Source organism: Pleurodeles waltl, chromosome 11 (genome assembly GCF_031143425.1).
Source record: "Pleurodeles waltl isolate 20211129_DDA chromosome 11, aPleWal1.hap1.20221129, whole genome shotgun sequence".
Lineage (NCBI taxonomy): Eukaryota > Metazoa > Chordata > Amphibia > Caudata > Salamandridae > Pleurodeles > Pleurodeles waltl.
The window spans coordinates 924,178,886-924,201,740 of NC_090450.1; the positions used below are offsets into that span (position 1 = coordinate 924,178,886).

General features: G+C 44.4%; 1 protein-coding gene across 2 annotated transcripts in view; it reads left to right on the forward strand.

Annotated features, from left to right (window-relative positions):
- Positions 1 to 22,855, forward strand: part of OGFOD2 (2-oxoglutarate and iron dependent oxygenase domain containing 2) — a 41,067-nt gene that overhangs the window by 12,525 nt on the left and 5,687 nt on the right. For both annotated transcript variants that reach the window (XM_069214966.1, XM_069214967.1), the window contains exons 3-5: positions 10,452 to 10,562; positions 19,098 to 19,197; positions 19,327 to 19,451. In XM_069214966.1, coding sequence (XP_069071067.1) covers positions 10,452 to 10,562; positions 19,098 to 19,197; positions 19,327 to 19,451 — 336 coding nt within the window. The remainder of the gene's footprint in view (positions 1 to 10,451; positions 10,563 to 19,097; positions 19,198 to 19,326; positions 19,452 to 22,855) is intronic.

The window sequence follows — 22,855 nt, forward strand, 5'->3', positions numbered from 1 at the left end:
CCCAAAGCATTCACGTTCCATGTTATGACCCTAAGGTTGCAAGCCATCGGTTCTGCCATTAGGGAGCCTTTCTCTACCCAGCCAGGTTACTGCACCAGTCTCCTAGTCTTGTAGTCCCTCCCATGTCACTTTGCCCCGACTAATGTCACATGACATTGCATGGCTGTGCAATAGCATAGAAACAGTGTATAACTGTATACTGTAAATCAACAATCCCAAACCAGGAAATCCCCCAACCCTGCAATCCCACAAAGCAGGCTTTGAACTGCCCTACCGAAATCAGCAGAGCGTCTGTTGCCCATAACATCTCAAACTCTTGTGTGTGTGGGCTAGCACCACCGTTCTTGACCTTTAGCATTTACTATGCAAACGGTTAATTCAAAACAATCCCCCAATGTACATTTCTGTGCTTTGTAACACCCGCCTGTTCTAATTAAGCTCTAAGCTTGCCGCCAACACCCTATTCTGAGTCGTTGAAGGCCACCGCAGGCACCCAACAGGCAGCTCCTGTCGAAGTGTCATCTCAGCCCAAGGGCTGGGGGGGGGGGACACCTCACCCAGCCCACCCCCAGCCAAAGCCAGGAGCCTCCAGTGATAAGACTCTATAGTCTCCGCGGTAGGTCAAGGCAGGTTCGACCAGCTATAATGTCTGTGATCTTGCTGTTCCCAGTCCTTGTTCCTGTCGTTGTGGTGGGGGGACCACCCTCTTACCCCCACCAGGACCTCCTCTGATACTCTGGCGATCCACAAAGCCCACAGCTCGCGATCCCTCCAGCCACTCCCAGGCCTCATCCGGAGTAGTGAAGTGCCATGTTTTGCCATCCGTGATTACCCTCAGTCGCGCCAGGAAAAGCATCATATTTGAGTTCACGTTCCCCTAGTGCTTTCTTGACTTCTTGGAAGCTTTGGTGCTGTCGTTGGACCCTCAATGTGAAATCTGGGAAAAGGCGGACGGTAGCATTTTCGTATTGGAGGTCTCCCTGAGATCTAGCGGCCTGTAGTATGGCATTTATGTCTTGAAAGTTGAATATTCTTGCGATGATTGTCCTTGGAGGGGCCCCCAGTCGCGGAGGGGGGACTGGAGCCCTGTGCACCCGTTCAACGGTGAATAACTTAGATATTCTCTTAGGGCAAAGGGAGTCTGTGATCAGGGTCTCCAGAAAAAGCTTGACACTCAGACCCTTGACTCCCTCTGGCAGCCTGACCACTCTGATATTGTTTCTCCGAGCCCTGCCCTCCTGATCCTCCAAGCGTGCCACAGTTCTCTCATGTTCTGCAGTGAGAAATTGTACCAAGTCTCTTGGATGTAGACTGTAAACGGGCAATGTCCGTCTCCGCATTCGTGACCTTTTCGGCGACTTTATTTAGATCAGCTCGGAGGAGGGTAACATCCACCATCACCACATCTAGTTTGGGTTCCAGTGATCCCCTTAAGTCTTGAATGGCAGCCTTTATTGCGCCCCTTGGCATTGTCCGGCACCACGGGCCCCCCTGTCTGCCTTGGTACTGCATATTTGTCCATTTTGTTCGTCTGTTGCGAGAGCTGCCCTTTGTTCCTGACCATGCTGGAGAGGCACACCCTTCGAGGGGGTTCGTCTGCAACCCCCCCAGCCAGAGCCTCACCCCACCGCGGGCCTCGAATATTACCAAGTCAGTATCCAGAGTGCTAGGCGGCATCCCCCTCCAGCATGCGAGCCCCCCACCAGCATTGCGTCTTAATCTGGCGGGGCCCTGACCTCTCTCCTCCTCTCGGGGGGCCATGCCGCTTCCAGAGCAATGGTCACTTCTGTGGCGTCGCCCCCGATAGGGGGGGTGACCGCTCAGCTTCCTTCTGGATGGGATTAGCTATCTTCCAAAGCGGGAGACTGAACAAGGCCCCACGGCTGCGTCTCACCCCCCGTACACCTCGTCCTCGGCGCTGCGGCCCCTTCGATCAGGCCACAGGCAGGAGACAGGCCGCCGCCAGCCCTAGCGGCTAAAGCGATTCCAGTCATCAAAAAAGGGAGGGTAGGGGGAGAGGCGCCAAGTGTCCCTAGCCTCAACCTTGCTGTACGTGGTGGTTCCTGACCCGCGACCGGGTCCAGCACTCACGGGTCCCCCGATCGGGCACTCCATCTCGTCTGTCGCCACAAACTCCACACTCGGCCGTCTGTTTAGTGACGCCGGCCCAGGGCGCTGCGTCCAGGTGTCTGGCTCCACGCAGCCATGCTGCCGCCAACAGGCCGCTCATGTGCCATCTGCAGGGGAGCGCAGGGCCCGGCGGCCCCCAAAACGGTCACCCCGCTGCTCCGGCTGCACCCAGACCACTGCTCCCAGCGGGCGGCATGGATTATTAGGCGGATATTTTGGGGGATTAAAAAGCTAAGTACAGAGCTCTGCTAAATGGCAGCCATCTTGGCTGACGCTTAGCAACGCCCCCAAATGTACCCTCTTTCTTGGCATGGTTACCCCCATTTTCTGCCTGTTGTCAGTGTGTTTGACTGTGTTCACTGGGGTCCTGCTAACCAGGACCATAGTGATTATGTTCTCTCCCTTCCAACTTGGTTACTTGTACCATTTTCACCCCACATTTGGCATACTGATGCCCCATGTAAGTCCCTAGTTTATGGTACCCAGGGCATTTGGGTCCCATGGGCTCCAACATGTATTATGCCACCCATGAGGAGTCCATTCACAGTGTGTCTGCAGGCATGCCATTGCAGTCTGCGTGAAAGGGTGCATGCACCCTTTTCATTACAGGTCACCACACCAGATCACTGTAAGTCACCTCTGTGGCAGGCCCTCCTAGCCCATAGGGCAGGGTGCAAGTACCCGTGTGTGAGGGCACCCCTGCACTAGCAGAGGTGCCCCCACAAACTCCAGTTCCATTTTCCTGGACTTTGTGAGTGCGGGGACACCATTTTATGTGTGTACTGGACAGACATAATGGTAACTCTGAACCTAGGCATGTTTGGTATCAAACATGTCGGAATCATACCCCAATACTGTTGCCAGTATTGGAAGAATGATTCCATGCAGTCTGGGGGGCTCTTTAGAGGACCCTCAGCATTGCTCCTACCAGCCTTCTAGGGTTTTCCGGCAGCCCAAGCTGCTGCCACCCCTCAGACAGGTTTCTACCCTCCTTCTGCTTGCTGAAGCCCAGGAAGGCAGAACAAATGATTTCCTTTGGGAGTGGGGGGGGTAACACCCTCTCCCTTTGGAAATAGGTGTTTAAAGACACTGGTATGCTTTGAAGGGCACATTTGGTGCCCTCCGTGCATAAACCAGTCTACACTGGTGGAATAGTTTGCTTTAGGTTGATAGGGCATGTTACTTTGCTCTTTGGCATGATTTCAGTATTGCTGTTTATTGTGACTGCTAATCATATGTTCGATGGCATCTGTCGCTGTAGATACGCATGTTCTGCAATAGCTCGCCATCTGGTGTTGGGCCGGAGTGTTACAAGTTGTTTTTCTTCGAAGAAGTCTTTCGAGTCACGGGACCGAGTGACTCCTCCTTTTGTCTCCATTGCGCATGGGCGTCGACTCCATCTTCGATTGTTTTTTTTCCGCCATCGGGTTCGGACGTGTTCCTGTCGCTCCGAGTTTCGGAACGGAAAAAATTAGTTAATTTCGGAAGATTTTCGTCGGTATTGTTGCGTTCGGGATCGGCGTACTTAGATTCCACACCGCATCGAAGATCGAAGAGCTACGGTGCCCTTCGGGGTAGTTTTTCGATCCTCCGTCGGGGCCTGGTCGGCCCGACCGCGTGCTGAAGAACGCCGATGGAACGGACCCCGTTCCGTTTCTGCCCCAAATGCCACAATAAATACCCCTACACAGACCAACACTTGGTCTGCAACCTGTGCCTGTCACCTGAGCACAGCGAAGACACCTGCGAGGCCTGTCGTGCGTTCCGGTCCCGAAAAACACTCCGAGACCGTCGAGCCAGAAGACTTCAAATGGCGTCCGCACCGACAGCCCAACGGGAGTTCGAGGAACAAGAAGAGGAAGGTTCCTTCTCGATCCAAGACTCAGACTCCGAAGGATTCGACGATACACAAACCGTGAGTAAGACGTCGAAAACCACACAAAGAAACATTTACAAGGCCCAGGGGACGCCACTGCCACCAGGCCATGGCTCGACCCATAAATTCGGTGACCGACCTTCGGCACCGAAAAAGGCCCAAACAGTGCCGAGATCGTCCGACTCCGGTCGAGACACAGGCACGCAGCCTTCTCGGGACCGAGAAAGTGCTGGAGACAAGCCTCGACACCGAGATGCCGGTGTCGACACGGCTCGACGCCGAGACAGCGGCACCGAAACAGATCGACGCCGAGAGGTTTCGGCCCCGAAAAGGAAAAAAGTCACCTCGGAGCCGAAAAAACACGCAGACAAAGTTTCGATGCCGAAACAAACTGCAAGCGACCCAGCTTCAGGCTCTTATACAGAAGAGCACTCGCTAACCTCCCAAATGCAAAAGCATAGGTTTGAGGAAGAGCTACAAGCAACTGATGTGGACCATACGCAAAAGCGTATCTTCATTCAGCAGGGGACAGGAAAAATAAGCACCCTTCCCCCCATTAGGAGAAAGAGAAGGTTGGAGTTCCAGACGGAACAAGCACCACAACCAAAAGTGGTGAAAAGAGTTACACCACCACCCTCTCCTCCGCCCGTAATTAACGTTTCACCAGCACAAACGCCATCACACTCCCCAGCTCACACCACCATGAGCCAGGGTGACCAAGATCAGGACGCATGGGACCTATACGACGCCCCAGTGTCAGATAACAGCCCGGAGGCATACCCTACAAAACCATCTCCACCAGAAGACAGCACCGCGTACTCTCAGGTGGTGGCTAGAGCAGCACAATTTCACAACGTAAGCCTCCACTCAGAACAGGTCGAGGATGATTTCTTGTTCAACACACTCTCCTCCACCCACAGCTCATACCAAAGCCTGCCTATGCTCCCTGGTATGCTCCGGCACGCAAAAGACATATTTAAGGACCCAGTCAAAAGTAGGGCAATCACACCAAGGGTGGAAAAAAAGTATAAGCCGCCTCCTACGGACCCGGTTTTCATCACAACACAGCTGCCACCAGACTCTGTTGTTGTAGGAGCAGCTAGGAAAAGGGCCAACTCTCACACATCTGGAGATGCACCACCCCCAGATAAAGAAAGCCGCAAGTTCGATGCAGCTGGTAAGAGAGTCGCAGCACAAGCTGCAAACCAGTGGCGCATCGCGAACTCCCAGGCACTACTTGCGCGCTATGACAGAGCCCACTGGGACGAGATGCAACATCTCATCGAACATCTGCCCAAAGACTTCCAAAATAGGGCAAAACAAGTGGTTGAGGAGGGACAGGCCATCTCCAACAACCAGATACGTTCCTCCATGGACGCTGCAGATACAGCTGCACGGACAATTAATACATCTGTAACTATCAGAAGGCATGCATGGCTCCGAACGTCTGGATTTAAACCAGAGATTCAACAAGCAGTTCTCAATATGCCTTTTAATCAAAAAGAACTGTTCGGTCCAGAAGTGGACACAGCGATTGAGAAACTCAAAAAAGATACGGACACTGCCAAAGCCATGGGCGCACTCTACTCCCCGCAGAGCAGAGGGAATTACAGCACATTCCGTAAAACGCCCTTTCGAGGGGGGTTTCGGGGTCAAAGCACACAAGCCAGCACCTCACAAGCGACACCGTCCACTTACCAGGGACAGTATAGAGGAGGTTTTCGGGGACAATATACAGGAGGGCAATTCCCTAGAAATAGAGGGAGATTTCAAAGCCCCAAAACCCCTACTACTAAACAATGACTCACATGTCACTCACCCCCTCCACACAACCAGTGGGGGGAAGAATAGGTCATTATTACAAAGCATGGGAGGAAATCACTACAGACACTTGGGTTCTAGCAATTATCCAACATGGTTATTGCATAGAATTTCTACAATTCCCTCCAAACATACCACCAAAAGCACAAAATTTAACAACACACCATTCCAATCTCCTGGAGATAGAAGTGCAGGCACTATTGCAAAAGAATGCAATCGAAATAGTGCCAAACACACAAATAAACACAGGAGTTTACTCACTGTACTTTCTGATACCAAAGAAGGACAAAACGCTGAGACCAATCCTAGACCTCAGAGTAGTGAACACTTTCATCAAATCAGACCACTTCCACATGGTCACACTACAAGAAGTATTGCCTTTGCTAAAACTGCACGACTACATGGCAACTTTAGACCTCAAGGATGCTTATTTCCATATACCAATACACCCATCGCACAGGAAATACCTAAGGTTTGTATTCAAAGGAATACATTACCAATTCAAGGTACTGCCTTTCGGATTAACAACCGCACCAAGAGTCTTTACCAAATGTCTAGCAGTAGTCGCAGCACACATAAGAAGGCAGCAAATACATGTGTTCCCATATCTAGACGACTGGCTAATCAAGGCCCATTCGTTCATACAGTGCTCAAATCACACAAATCAGATCATACAAACCCTCTTCAAACTCGGGTTCACCGTCAATTTCACAAAATCCAAAATTCTGCCACGCAAGGTACAACAATACCTGGGAGCCATAATATACACATCAAAGGGAGTAGCCACTCCAAGTCCACAAAGAATTCAAAATTTCAACACCATCATACAACGCATGTATCCAACACAAAAGATACAGGCAAAGATGGTATTACAACTCCTAGGCATGATGTCATCATGCATAGCCATTGTCCCAAACGCAAGACTGCACATGAGGCCATTACAACAATGCCTAGCATCACAGTGGTCTCAAGCACAGGGTCACCTTCTAGATCTGGTGTTAATAGACCGCCAAACTTACCTCTCGCTTCTGTGGTGGAACAACATAAATTTAAACAAGGGGCGGCCTTTCCAAGACCCAGTGCCACAATACGTAATAACAACAGATGCTTCCATGACAGGGTGGGGAGCACACCTCGATCAACACAGCATACAAGGACAATGGAACGTACATCAAACAAAACTGCATATCAATCACCTAGAACTTCTAGCAGTTTTTCAAGCACTAAAAGCTTTCCAACCAATAATAGTTCACAAATACATTCTCGTCAAAACAGACAACATGACAACAATGTATTATCTAAACAAACAGGGAGGGACGCACTCCACGCAGTTAAGCCTGCTAGCACAAAAAATTTGGCATTGGGCAATTCACAACCAAATTCGCCTAATTGCACAGTTTATACCAGGGATACAAAATCAACTCGCAGACAATCTCTCTCGAGATCACCAACAAGTCCACGAATGGGAAATTCACCCCCAAATTCTGAACACTTATTTCAAACTCTGGGGAACACCTCAGATAGACTTGTTTGCGACAAGGGAGAACGCAAAATGCCAAAACTTCGCATCCAGGTACCCACACAAACAATCCCAAGGCAATGCCCTATGGATGAACTGGTCAGGGATATTTGCTTACGCTTTTCCTCCTCTCCCTCTCCTTCCTTACCTGGTAAACAAACTCAGTCAAAGCAAACTCAAACTCATATTGATAGCACCAACTTGGGCAAGGCAACCCTGGTACACAACGCTGCTAGACCTATCAGTGGTACCCTGCATCAAATTGCCCAACAGGCCAGATCTGTTGACACAGCACAACCAAAAGATCAGACACCCAGATCCAGCATCGCTGAATCTAGCAATCTGGCTCCTGAAATCCTAGAATTCGGGCACTTACAACTTACCCAAGAATGTATGGAAGTCATAAAACAAGCAAGAAGGCCATCCACCAGGCACTGCTATGCAAGTAAATGGAAGAGGTTTGTTTGCTACTGCCATATTAATCAAATACAACCATTACACACAACTCCAGAACATGTAGTGGGTTACTTGCTTCACTTACAAAAATCTAACCTAGCTTTCTCTTCCATTAAGATTCACCTTGCAGCAATATCTGCATACCTGCAGACTACCTATTCAACTTCCCTATATAGAATACCAGTCATTAAAGCATTCATGGAGGGCCTTAGGAGAATTATACCACCAAGAACACTACCTGTTCCTTCATGGAACCTAAATGTTGTCCTAACTAGACTTATGGGTCCACCTTTTGAACCCATGCACTCCTGCGACATACAGTTCCTAACCTGGAAGGTGGCATTTCTCATCGCCATTACTTCCCTGAGAAGAGTAAGCGAGATTCAGGCGTTCACTATACAGGAACCTTTTATACAACTACACAAAAATAAAGTCGTCCTAAGGACCAATCCTAAATTTTTGCCAAAGGTTATTTCACCGTTCCATCTAAATCAAACAGTGGAACTTCCAGTGTTCTTTCCACAGCCAGATACCGTAGCTGAAAGGGCACTACATACATTAGATGTCAAAAGAGCATTGATGTATTACATTGACAGAACAAAGAACATCAGAAAGACTAAACAACTCTTTATTGCATTTCAAAAACCTCATGCAGGAAACCCAATTTCAAAACAAGGTATAGCCAGATGGATAGTTAAATGCATCCAAATCTGCTACCTTAAAGCTAAACGACAGCTGCCCATTACACCAAGGGCACACTCAACCAGAAAGAAAGGTGCTACCATGGCCTTTCTAGGAAACATCCCAATGCAAGAAATATGTAAGGCAGCCACATGGTCTACGCCTCACACATTCACCAAGCACTACTGTGTAGACGTGTTATCCGCACAACAAGCCACAGTAGGTCAAGCCGTATTAAGGACATTATTTCAAACTACTTCCACTCCTACAGGCTAATCCACCGCTTTTGGGGAAATAACTGCTTACTAGTCTATGCAGAACATGCGTATCTACAGCGACAGATGCCATCGAACTGAAAATGTCACTTACCCAGTGTACATCTGTTCGTGGCATCAGTCGCAGTAGATTCGCATGTGCCCACCCGCCTCCCCGGGAGCCTGTAGCAGTTTGGAAGTTACCTTCAATTATTTATATATGTATCATCTCAACCTTAAATAGGTGCATACTTAGTCACTCCATTGCATGGGCACTATTACTACAATTCAACTCCTACCTCACCCTCTGCGGGGAAAAACAATCGAAGATGGAGTCGACGCCCATGCGCAATGGAGACAAAAGGAGGAGTCACTCGGTCCCGTGACTCGAAAGACTTCTTCGAAGAAAAACAACTTGTAACACTCCGGCCCAACACCAGATGGCGAGCTATTGCAGAACATGCGAATCTACTGCGACTGATGCCACGAACAGATGTACACTGGGTAAGTGACATTTTCATTATAGCAAACAATGCCTTAGCTACTCCACTGGCTATATCATAGCTTGAATCAAGTGTCCAATTCAGGAATTTCTTGGATGGAGGCTGCCATATAAATGGTAAATTAGTGATATATACATTTGCTTGCAATGTTATTTCCATACAAATGTGTAAGATTGTTAGCAAGAAAAAATTGCCAAAAAGTTGCAAAGAGTTTGAGATAACATTACTGAATGACCCCCCTAAAAAAACGACTGACTGCTACTGCTCACTATCGCTACCACTGAGAGTTGAGTGCTGACGGGGTTTTAACTGGTCTAGTTTTGCAGAGGCATTGTAGGACAGACCCTTGGACATCAGAGGAGAACACCCCCAGCCTTCCGGGCTCAGGCCCTGTGCCCTGCCTGGAATGGTGTCTGACAAGGAGGAATCATTAATTACTCAAGAAAGGTCTCTAGAAATTTTAAGCAACTCCTAGCGTGAGTAGCAAGTATGTGAAATATTTCCAGAGGTGGCCTTCCTGGCTGTTAAAATAGCTTTCTTACAAGATCAGAAGTGAAATCTGTATTTGATGTTGCCTTTCACCTGTCAAGCATTCCTCCAAAGCTTTACTGTTTTACGTTTTGGAGAGAACCAGGATGTGTTTCAAAATTAAATTGTTCTATCACTTTTCTGAAGTATTAGTAATATTTAGCACTATACTGGGGCTTACATAAATGTATAGCAGAGCATCGGATAATAGTTTTTTAATATCATGTATAATAATGAAGTTATAACTATGTAAGTTTGCACTTCTTAGGTGTGACAGACTCATACATACACAGAGAGGAATCAAGTTTTAAGGCTTTATGATGGCTACGGTACTTATCTTTGATCAAGTATCTATTATGGTTTCTTCACAAAATTACAGTTCAGCTATGACAACGCATTTGAGTATGCATGTCTTGTGCACAAGTGTTGGAATGGGTGGGATGTACTTAAAAGTAGACACTAATTTCAAGGAAAGAACTGCCTATGGAAAATGTGTTGCAAAGGTATTTTAAACATTGAACTACATTGGGAGTCACAAGAAAATATTCATTTGTTGTTCAGATTAATAAGCAAGGCCCATTGTTGTATAAGATGTAATGTACAAACTACTTCATTTCCTCTACTCACTGGGTTTGCTGAATCCAGCTTTATTGTTTTAAATAACAAATCTGCTATGTTTTTAGATCGAAAAGGAAGTCCAGCGAAGAAAGCGATTGGGTGAGCAATCTCTCGAAAGAAGGCTAGCCATTTCTCAGTCTTACAAACCTTTGCACCCAGAAGTATATATTTTACAGGTACAGAAGACAACAAGCCCTTTGCCTAACTGTTTGATGTGGTACAAAGCCTAGCAGTATGTCTCACAGTCAAAGAATATTATGTGATCTTTGATGTACACACATGAAATGATTCATCTGTCCAATGGAGAAGTGATTGGAAACATTCACAGGGGAATGGAGGAAACAGAGAAAAGAGTGTATAGCAAGGACTGTTTAAAGTGGAATTACTGGCCAGGTTGACATCCTCATTTCATTTTCATACACTTATTTGTAAAGCACATAAATACCAAAAAGCAGCCTCAAACACCCATTATAAATGAATACACTAATACATAGGCGATTCTTCTCAGATCCACGGGACGTTCAGGGCGCTGTGTTCTGCATAGTCATGGGACTCACTGCCCCAGAATACTGTTATTGCCAGGAGGAGGGGCCTGCACCTGATTTTCCCGGACAGCGTGCTTATAGTGCCCACCACCTCACGCGTTACGGGACATTCAGGGAGCTGTGTTCTGCATTGTCAGGATACTCACTGTCCCAGAATATCATTGTTGCACCTGATTTTCCTGCGCAGCCCGCTTATAGCACCTATCCACCTCCTGCGGTGATGTTCAGGGAGCTGTGTTCTGCATCATCAGGTGATTCACTTTCAGAATATAATTGTTGCGAGAAGAGGCCCACACCTGATTTCCTTGAGCTGTGCATATATAGCTCCCATCCACCTCCCGGGGTGCGGGTGGCGTGTGGGCCATGAGGGCAGGCCCGTCCACTCTCGTTGGAGCCCAGAGGAGGCTGGGTCCCCCTCTTACGGCTGTGGATGGTATTGCCCGCTCAAAAACTGGTAGTCTTTTGCATCTTGAAGTCTAGTCTGGCAGAGCTTCCCCGCCTGTGTCTGCTTTTGCTGCCCGGGCGGCCCTGGGACCTTGGAAGAAGAGCGTTGCCTAAATACGGGTGAGCTACCCTCACTGACTATTCGAACTGGGCGGTATGGGAGGCCCCACTAGGGAGGGTTCTGTTCTGCTACCACGCTCCGGCTGACACGGGGCAGTGGGACAGTGTGGACTGACCAGTTGATTGCAATAATAAAGAGCTTGCGAGGCATCCCGTCCCGCTGGGTGAGCCAACTTAAACAATGCTGATCAGTTCAAAATACCCGGGGCGGGTGGGGTCGCCTGAGAGCCACAGAAAGTACTTCTGGGACTCGCCTCCTCTGGACACGGATGGGGGGGGACACTCTTTCCTTCCTGCCTTTGCTGTGCTTTCTCTCTTGTCTCCCCTTCTGAATTGAATTGAGTACTTCTGGACTACCCATTCTAGTTGGGGTCTCGTTTGATGAAATTCTTGTTGTTATACATTTAAGTTGCAGGAGCTTGTCAACCCTTACACCATAATACAGTAGAACATAGGCCTGCAAACTAGTTTTGCGGGGGAATACCGGAAACCTGGGTAGTTACAAATTACACATTTGAAGCTCAATACCCCCGGAAGGGGGTTATGGAGAAGTAGTGAATACTTACCGGGTTACAGGATGAGAAAGTGTAAAGTCACTGAGTCACTACCTAGCAAGGAGAAAACCCCCAAAATAATGAAAAACACAGGAGACTATTGCACAATAGCAGAAATAGTTTACCTGATAGAAGAGGTTGAATCCTTGGTGGGTAACGAGGCCAAGCTGCCCAAAACATCCACCACAAAAATAACCTCCTTTTACACAAAGAAGGGGGGATGCAGAGGATAAATGAAACAAGCCACAGATCTGTAAAAGGTTACCACACAAATCAGTAACAGGGACCCCAATCATTGGCAAAAGCAGCCACTGATACATCTGTATTGGCCTCAATCCATCTCCCAAGCCAAGACCTGAGATAGAGCATAACGCCATCAAGATCAGTGAAAGAGGGGAGGGGCGTATTGGGTCTGGTATCACTTGTTCAAACAGATATAGGCCCTTGGCAGCCAGGGAACCAACTAATACTACTGAGTCAAATCCAATAGGCTATTCCTCTGTAGTACAGAGGTCTTTACTGTCAGAGGAGGCCCAAGAGAGAGCAGAGTTAAAGCAACCTGCAAAAAAATATATAGCCGTAGGTGTAAACTTCTGGAAGTGAGGAAACAAAATGAGAAAATCGATACTCCAGCAAGTGAGGTTGCAGATTTAAAGTGCCTTGCCAGAACTCTCATTACACATTTGAAGGACAGAGAGGGACTAATATCCAGTAGACAGGTAGGGGTAACTGATGCACCTTCTAAACCACCTCATTCATAGAATCAAGGCCCAATACCTATACAACTTAAACCATGAGATAGTTCCGCTAAGGTACACCATGACCTTGCCAGTTTACCCCCCTGGCGAAGGAAGTATGACATCGAGCGCGGCTCTATGCAAGGTAGCGACACTGTGCTGCAGATGAGGCCATTAGACACGGAAGACCCTAGTGCTATGACTGCTCTACCAGCGGCCTCCTAAACCCAAATGCCATTAGCACAAAAAATGGAAAATATAAGTAGGCCATTCAATATGACTCAGAATAGGATGGCCGCTAATCCTAAAAGTTCACAACATCCCAGTCAGCATCCAAACGAAGCTAAGGAATATACACTGTATTTAACAAATGTTCCAAAGCTAAATCAAGCTAGCTGGGAGGATAGGGACTCTCTTAAAAGTTATTCCCTGGATCAGATACAACCGACAATGTTTGCCGGTTGTACGCTCGGACATAGTGAGAACAGAATGACTACCTAACTCGATGAGAAGAAATTACACTATTGCTCTTACCGATAGTGACAAAATAACAGCAGATGGCTTAATTGCCGTGGACCTAATATCCATCTCTCTCTTAAACCCCACAATGAGGTTTAAATTGCATAGACTGCTAACTGACGAGGTTCATTTATCAAGGAACCACCAAGGCCAGACGAGCCAACCAACGCTCACCCTAAATATGGTAGATCTTGAGGCAGTAGATTGACTGAGACAGTTTGTACCAGCAGGCCAGGGTCGAGAACAGAGGGGAATCCTAGATATAAGCCCCATTAGGAGAATGCAGCAGGTTCCATAGATGGAAAGAAGAGGGGAACCCCTCAACAATAAATAAGGAACTTAGATGAGGCAAGTGGCTTCCCTAAGTACCCCGAGATTAGTAGATTTGGATACCATATGCATAGTCTCATGGACTGTGGCAGGGCTAAGGAATAAGTTAATAGATCCTGACTGGCACCATTATGTTGAACAATTTCATCTTTGCCTCTTCCAAGAGACCTGGCTACTGGATCCACCATACAAGCTGGGTAAAACCTATTATATCAATGCTGTCGCTTCAACAAGTGGTGGACCTTCTGGGGGGCTGGTCCTATGGATAAAAATGTCCCCAAATGTCTTAGTTAACTTGTACTCTGTAGACTTCCCAGATATTCTGGGAGTAAACTTGAGTATTAATAGCAAGACCCTATTACACTTGTTTAACACGTATATTAGACCAAGGAAAAGTAACTTGGAGTCACAGGTAGTGGAGATCTTAGATGATGTTTTAAAAACGATAGCCCCAATTATATATTCATCATAGGTGGTGACTTCAGTTGTACGTATGGGGCTATAAATGGCCGAGAACAAATTATGGAGGGTGAGGACATGGTAAGAGGCATCCCCCAACTGACAACTGGACCATCAGTACCATGTACGGTAGTGGCCATTCAACTGGTATGCCTCACTTTGGAACGTGGCTTGAGAGCTTTTAATGGCAGGATTATCCCGACAATGCCAGTTTAGACACATTCAAAAGAGGTGGTGCTCGATAAGGCTAGATTATATTCTGCATAGTACAATAGCATGGGACAGGATAGCTGCATTTAAAGTAGACAGCAGAGAAGAAAGTGATAATTTCTCGCTAAGCTTAGAGGTGACGAGTTGCCTCCCTGAAATGCCAACTCTTAGCAGAGATACACCATGAATACAGCCGACCATCGGTAACCACTGTAGGTCGGTAAAATAGGCTTTCATATTGAAGAACTTGGGGTCCATGGTTAATATTTATAATATATTCTCTGATGCAATGAGCCCCTATGCTGATAGCAGCCCATCTGATATACCAATAATAGATATTCACCAATCCCTGGTTACAGCCCTAAGGCCATACGTAACAAAGCTACCACCTCAAAAGAAAAGGCAGGGGGCTTATAGTGATCTCCAGCACAACCCCTGGTATACGAGGGAATGTAAAGAGGCTAAGAAATTATTACTTAATGCTTTAAAGAGCAGAACCACATCAGCTGTGCAAGAGGCCAATGGTAACTATAAAAAAAAGTATTAGCTAATGCTGAAAAGAACCAGGAAGAGCTGAATTGGAATGACTTACTCCATGTGGCTAAATGTAAAGATACTGTTACATTTTGGAAGATAGTTGCCCACGGAAGCAGAGATGCAATAACCCGCACTGAGCATCACCTGGATCCCAATACCTGGATCCAGCATTTTGCTGACATCTGTTCCGAACCTATGGAGCTTGCCCAACAGCTACAATGGACCCCGAATAATTGAATAAATAAGGCTACAGAATTGACAATTTATTTTAGCATGAGAAAAACGATAGGGACCATTGACGCTATTAAGCCTGGAAAATGTAATTAGCAGTGCTGTGGCATTGGGAGCACTGGTTCCCTATACATGGAAAGGGGCGGAAATAGACCCGTTTTATTTAAGAAAAAAAAGGGAGTAAGCAGGAACTGGGCAATTGGCCTTACAGACGAACTGCAAAAAATATACGCCAGGCAGGCCCTGAGTAAACTGACCGATTGGATGTAGGACAATAATACCCTAACAGGCAAGTTTCAGGACTCGTGTAAGCACAATTGACCAGGCTTTTAGCCTTCTATTTATCCTGTGGAAATACACTAAATTGAGGGGAGGTCACTTGTATATTGCATTTATAGACTTAAAGGTGGCCTTTGAGCTTGTCTCTAGACGCCCCTTATGGGCCTCGTTAAAGAGCCAAGGCATACCAGATGGACTCCTAAACCAGATAATTAGGTTGCATGATGGTAATTTTTCCAAAGACGGTTGGGGTCTGCACGGCGAACTTGCAGAGTCTATCCCTATTAATAGGGGAGTAAGGCAGGTGTGCGTGCTCGCACCCACCCTAGTCTCACTCTGCGTGACTGAAGTAGTTGATCATCTTAAGAAATACGGTCATGACTCCCCAAAGCTGAGTGGGGTCCCTTTTCCGGTATTACTTTCCACAGATGACATCATTTTGGTGTCACAGACACCAAGGGGCCTACAAAATCTACTTGATGGCTTCAGTGGATACTGTGTAGCAAAGGGGCTACAAATTAATATCAGTAAGACCAAATACATGGCTGTCAGACTCCGCAGGTCTTTCAAGAAAAACCTCACAGTACAGGAGCAAAAACTTGAACATGTGTTAAATTTCAATTATTGAGGTGTGACACTGGATGTTATCGTGGCTTCCCCACATAAACAAAGCAAAAGCAGTCTTTGTGCATAGCTCAATGGCCATTAGCAATAAACATAAAAAAACCTTATCAAAAACAATATCCCCGGCCTGCAAGGTCTATAGACACAAAGCTACAGCTGACGCTCTATATGAGGCTGAGCTGTGGGGAACAAGCAACTTAAAACAGCTCATGCTATGTGAAAATAGGTTAATGAGGGGATTACTGGGACTACCTGTCTCAACACCACTGATCCCTATATACCAGGTTCTAAACATTAAACAAATTGAACATATAGCAGTTTTGAGACCAATGCTCTGTTGGCTTAAACTGTGGACAACTCATGAATTGGTACACCATAGAGAAGCCCTTATGGAGCTGCTGGAGCTTGATAAATCTGCAACTTTCCCCCGGCTCTGACATGTCCAGACCTGGCTTGTCAAACTTTGTCTAATTTCCTACTGGAGCGAACCTCAAACACTACCCATACACTCAAAGAAACAACTGAAGGAAGCATACTGGGAATACGTTTTGAACATCTTCAATCAAAACCCGAGATTAGGAAGGTTAACATCACAATTCTTTATTGCCAAGCCAAACCCAAGCTTTGAAGAGTTCCTAAATGCAATCTAACCCAGTGGGGCGAAAATAGTTTACATGAAGTTTTGATTTAAAATCCTCCAAACTAATGCCTTCACTGTGAATTGGAATCCGCACAATAATACTAAAGATGATTCTATCTGCACTTTAAGTACTATGGATATTATTGAAACCATTGCGGGTGTTGTTTTTTTTTGTAGGGCCTACGAGAAGCCCAGAAGGAAATGGAGTCACCTGATCTGTGATAACATAGTGTTCAAGAAACATCAATAAGCTCTAAGAGTCCTAAAATTTGATACTACTCCTTACATGGTTTTTGGCTTCAGCAAGTATTTACTTGCAGTTGCATTTGTACAGAAAAAGATGGGCCTGCAATTTTAAACTATTTTGTTAACTATCAATATGACTCTATCATATAATAGGGCCTGAAACTTAAACTGCTAAGAGTATGTCATGTAATATTTGCTAGCAAGATTACTCTATTTATATGATTGAACCTGTTTTTAAAAATATGATTGTGTATATTTTGTACTGTTTTACTTAATGTGATATAAAACTGTAAATATGCTTTTAATGGTTTTTAACCAAAATAACGCTCTTGATTTCAATATCCTCAGACTTACCCACACATTAATATCCCCATCCTCCTTCTTTGTGGTCACAATGGAGAAAGAGATCAGTCGCCATCTTGAATGCTTTCCTAGAAGCTCTCTTAGCTGCACATTATTTCCAGTCTAATCTTTAACAGATCTGTCAGCACCACAAAAACCTTATTCACAATACCTGTCAACCCCTACCTTAAAATTATTGTGTGCTAAAATCATGTAATGTTAGTGAGGTTATTTGTGTGCACCCAATGCCTATTTTTTAAATTGTGTATTTGTTTAAAACTGTGGTTATCCATTTGCGCCACTTTGAGAAGGAATCAGTTGTGAAATTGTTGATTAAAGATGGCACATCATAAATGATCATAAGTGATTTTACATGTTTTAACATACACATACCGGACTATGAATAACTTGCCAAAAATAATGGAACAAACCAATGTTGTGCTATATTACTCTGTATGGCGTAATACATTGAATACGGAGATTTTGTCTCATTCTAATTCCTAGTTTTGCTTAACAAAAGAGAAGGAAAAAGTGCCCATTGCATTTCGTATTAAGTAAACACAGCAAATACAGTACAGGGTGTACTTGAATTCTGATTTGCTCTTGTACAAAATAATTTGGAAGAAATCATCTTTGCTACATTCGCTGGCATAGATGCTTTAGCAAGGGTTCAGAATAGACCTCGGTAATATTTTTGGACTGATACAAAACTTGCATAATAAAGCCATTTCACTCACTTTCTCTGTGGGTAAGCGATCAACCCCTTTCAGCACACAAACCAAGGTTCATATCCTGACAACCAACTTAAACCTTGCTGATGCCCCCAGCCTTCATTTGGCCTCCTCTTTTCAGAAACATTCACATTACTCAAATTAAACTTGCGGATAAACTTCACTTTTACAGAAAACGATCCATAAAATGAATGGGTTCTGCTTCCACAACCAAATCGTACTGAAACATCACTATGGAAATTAGGATGGCATGTAAATGTAGGTGCACCTAGACTCTGATCTTCCATCACTTGGTAAAATTTCCCAATAAAGTGAGCTGTACCCTAGCACTTGAAGTGTCGAATTCAACAGTCTTCTTCAAATCCTGCTTCATATGCAGCTCACATGCATTCCTGAAAATCCCTTTCTTGCTACATCTTTTACAGTCATTAGTAATCACAGAACACCCCCTAGAGCAGTGGTTTTCAAACTGGTTGATACCACCACCCCCCAATGGGAAAAAATAAATCATCGCCCCCCCCCCCAGAATGTTTCATAACTATTCTATTAAGTTGGCAAAGTCTAGACTTATTTTGCGGTTATGTTCTGTTTCCTTTTTTTACAAATGCAATAAACATTTTTCTGCTGAAAACAAAGCACTATTATCTGCATAATCCTTCTTTTGGCCAGGGCCTGGTGCCCCCACTGGGATCACTTGAGGCCCCCCAGTTTGAAGACCCCTGTTCTAGAGGTTACCACATGCTCCGCTCCCATTGCTACACTGGAAGCAAGAGATTTAGTTCAACTATCCCCTTGTTACATTTAGCATGATGTTTTTCTCCATTTTGTCCAGCCCACTGAATACTACACCTCTGTTAGATGTCTTATCCTTTTTAATTTTACGCACTTTTTTGTCTATCCCTCAACAATATGTAAAAAGGGATTTTTACCTAATCACTGCCTCTCCTGCATTTTAAGCTTTTTAGTGCACATCATCAAATACTGTATGATGTTTACCTCTTTGGAACTAGGAATTAAGGTTCAGGTATAAACTTGGTGTATATTGAAAAACAATAACGATTTTTTATTTTACTTAGAGCTAGAAGAGGCTGCCATACTGTTTCCTAAATGTTTTTTTTTCACCCTTTCCCTCTTTCTACTTGTACTCTCTTTACTGTTCCAAGGATTCATTTTTGGCGCCTGAGTTTTTGGAGATCGTAACATTCTGTAGATCTCAAGATGCAGATCTTGATGGCTTGCTGAGTCGAATACAGTCCATTTCAGGTAAAGCAGAAGATTGTGTTGTGGTAGTGATTACTTAATGCCTACATGAGCTTCAAAAATCTGTTTGTACAGACCAAGAGACCGTCTTAATATAATCGTAGATGATTCCATAATTTATTGTGTTTTTAGACAAGAGGATCTATCGGTTTCCTGTGTTCACTCAGGAATTTTGCAGCCGATTCATCGAAGAAATGGAAAACTTTGAAAAGTCTGAGCTGCCTAAAGGCAGACCAAACACCATGAACAACTATGGGGTAAGAAAAAGACGCACATTTTTTCCTTCAGTGTAGACATTTTAATATAAGCATTGTTCATCATGTGATATTGTTGAGTGATATTGTTTGGCTCAGCTCTATAAGGTTTGCTTTGACACCCACAGGTGACACGAGTGAACTCAGTTCAATGCACCAACGCTTGAATGTGAAAGAGGCTTTTTGTAGCCCCACAGAACCCCACCTAATCCATAGTTGAAGTGGTGTCAATGCCTTTGGGTTATTAACAGTCCCTAAAGAGGGATCCAGGGACACTGTGGTGATTGGAAAGAAACCTATTTTGTTCTTCTCACTACCACACACACAAACAACACTAAAAAAAGACACTTTAACTAAAAAGTATTTAGTTTCACCCTGTCATTTAGCACATCTAATAAAAATACACAGAGTACAATTAAAACAGCACAGATGCATGCTGGGAACATCAAGAATTAAAAGAATATTTCTACCATAGTTAAAAGGTCGTCTAAAAACCTATCAACCTAAAACGTACTTCTTTGCCGTACTCTATGAGCGCATGGAGTAGTATAACTTGCCTCTGGAGTTTCTTAGAGAGAATTAGCACAGTGCATACCTATGTAAAGCTGGAAGTTATAATTATCAGTAGTCGGGGAGGCCGGTTTCCCTCCGAATGGCAAACATGCGCTGCATCAGCTCTGCTTCTCCTGGACTTGAACTTGATATCAGCTTTCAGTAGAAAATGCGATTCGACAGCTTCTCTGGCAGTCAAGATTTTATTTGTCAATGTCTGGTATCTTCCACACTAATCTAGGGCGAATGCTCAAGTGTCGGGCTTTTTATACCATATTTTACCTAAGACGAGAATTTCCCATGTCACATTAAGAATGTCTGGCAAAGCCAATGTGCATCAAGATGCTAGTCCAAGATGTATTCTTATAAACAAATAGGGTAAAAATATGACAATTCAGGCTACACTGTTTTGGCTATTGTTCTTGTTTTACCTTGAAATAGAGATAAGAATGCACTTGTTCCAGACTGGTGTTGTAAGGTGTCTTGTCAATGTAATTTTATCGGAGTGACTCAACACTTTCACTGCTTCTTGGAAAGATAAAGAGAGACAACACCTGCGCCAAGGCAGACATGTTGATGATTCTGTAAAAACAAATAAAAATGCTGTCTCGGTCTGCTCCAAATTGAGTCGGACCTTATGATCTTTACATCAAGGTAGCTTCTGTACAACTATATTGCAACAAGCGGGCTGACTGACTAAAGAGCAGTCTATGAAGTAGAAATGTCCATGAAAATAAATCAGTTTCTCTTCTTATTCACTCTACCTCTAAGGCTGTTTCTTTTAATATTGAGAAGCTCATTTGCCAGAGAGCACAGTATGTTAATTGCCGTGTGCACCACTCAGGTGGCCATCTTCCAACTGGACTGATATCGCAATGAAGGGAGGATGCCCTTGATGGTGATTGGAGATCTCTGAACCTCAGTCTGTAGGTATACTGTTCCCGTATAGAGAATCTCTTATTTGATCATAACCCGGCCCTGATAACTAAATCCACAGAAGAGAAATAGAGCTGGAAAAAAGAGGACAAAAGAATAGTAGGTACAGCATAGTATGTTCTGAGAGAGACTACTTGTGCACGTACTACAGATTGACTCATCTCAAGGCAGGTTGCTCAAGAAGGGAACATGAGTGTAGGATGCCACCATGAATGACAGGTGTAAAGAGTGAGGTATACTTTATAAGAGAATGTGAAATAGGTTTTACAGTAGCTGCATTTTGGTTTAAGTACAGGTTATCTTGCATCCATAAATTATGCATTTACAAATCTGCTTAGGAGTTCCTGATGATTTTGTTTTCTTTAGACGACTACCAAGTTCTATGTCTGTTTCCCTCTTCCCACAATTGAAAGACATATTGTGCTGTATGATGACAGATAGGAATGATGTGACACAGCTGTGGACACTTACAATTTCTCTAAACACAAGGACCTTAATGAGAATTGATTCACTGCTAATATCAGTAAGTATGCAACAGTTTAAATTAAATCTGTCAAGATAGTGTGCAAAAGAACAATAACCAAAATGCACAGCTCACAAATTCCCATATAATGTTGCAGATTACAAATAACATATTACTTGAACATTTACATTACCAGTGACATCACTGAAGCAATAATAGTTACACTTTCAGCTTCTGTTTTCAGTTCATTGCATTGAAGATATTCTCCCCACTGTTATGCATCCGGACAAATCAGACAATCATTTTATTATATTAGGGGTCTAATTGCTATTATTAACAGCTACTTGTCATGGATAATGCAGTTGATTTTCTCGACTGATCATTCATTCAACTGCTCTGAATTTGGGCTAGTGTTTCAAAATTATATGTTGGTTGATTTTATCTTGCCTAAAATTAGATAGAGGTTAGCAGGAACCTGTCTGAATAGTTTGGATTGTAGAGACAAACCAGACTGGGTTGCCCTCTGAAATCATTTATTGTTGTATTACTTGTGATACCTCTTGCTCAAACACTTAAAGACAATGCCTGACCTAAACATTCTCTGGTTTATGAGGAAACCTGTTTCCCCCCCCGTGGTCATTTTTGAAAGTGTACAGAGTCTTTAACATCTTTCTAGAATAAAAGTTAATTACAACAAAACTTTTGCTTTAAGCTTTAAATGTCTCAATAGATTTGGCACTGGTTGTAACTCTGTCGTTCTCTTTACCTACAAATAAGTTGTTTATAGAATCAAGTGTTAGGGAAGCAATAAAAACCTTGCTAGATTGATGGTCTTTTCTGCTGTAAGATGCCAGAACTGCTAAATTCCCCTTTTGGGGTTCTTAAGGCATATAATCAACTTGATGTTTCATGAATCTATAAATTAATAGAATCAAACTGACCTTTCATCGGAGACTACTCTGTGTTCTTATCCAGATCCTGACAAAGCTTGTCTCTAAAATACAGTGTAAATTGTCTTATGTTAATTGGCGAAATTAAGAACTTAAAGATGCCAAAAGGGCATCTCCTACAAAAGGGGGTACAGAGGTTCCCGAAATCCAGCATTACTTGTTGGCACAGGACTGTTCCCTATATTTGACTGGTTAACTCCTAATAAAGGTAAGTTATGGATACCGCATGAGCCTCAGTCATACCCTATTCACTACAGTTCATGCTCTGGGCAGCAACTAATACTAGACATATGGCTTTGTCACAGCCGAAGCTATATGGTGTCCATTTCTAGGTGTATAACCCGTCTTTTTCCATCCCGTCTGATGTATGGGAGATTTTAAAATGTCAAACCAACACACCTACTTTGAGCATTTCCAACAGTATGTGATCTTTTTGTGAGAAATAAAAGTATTTCTTCATTGGACATGCAAGCTCATGAATAGGACGTGGTTTACAGCTCTTGTGG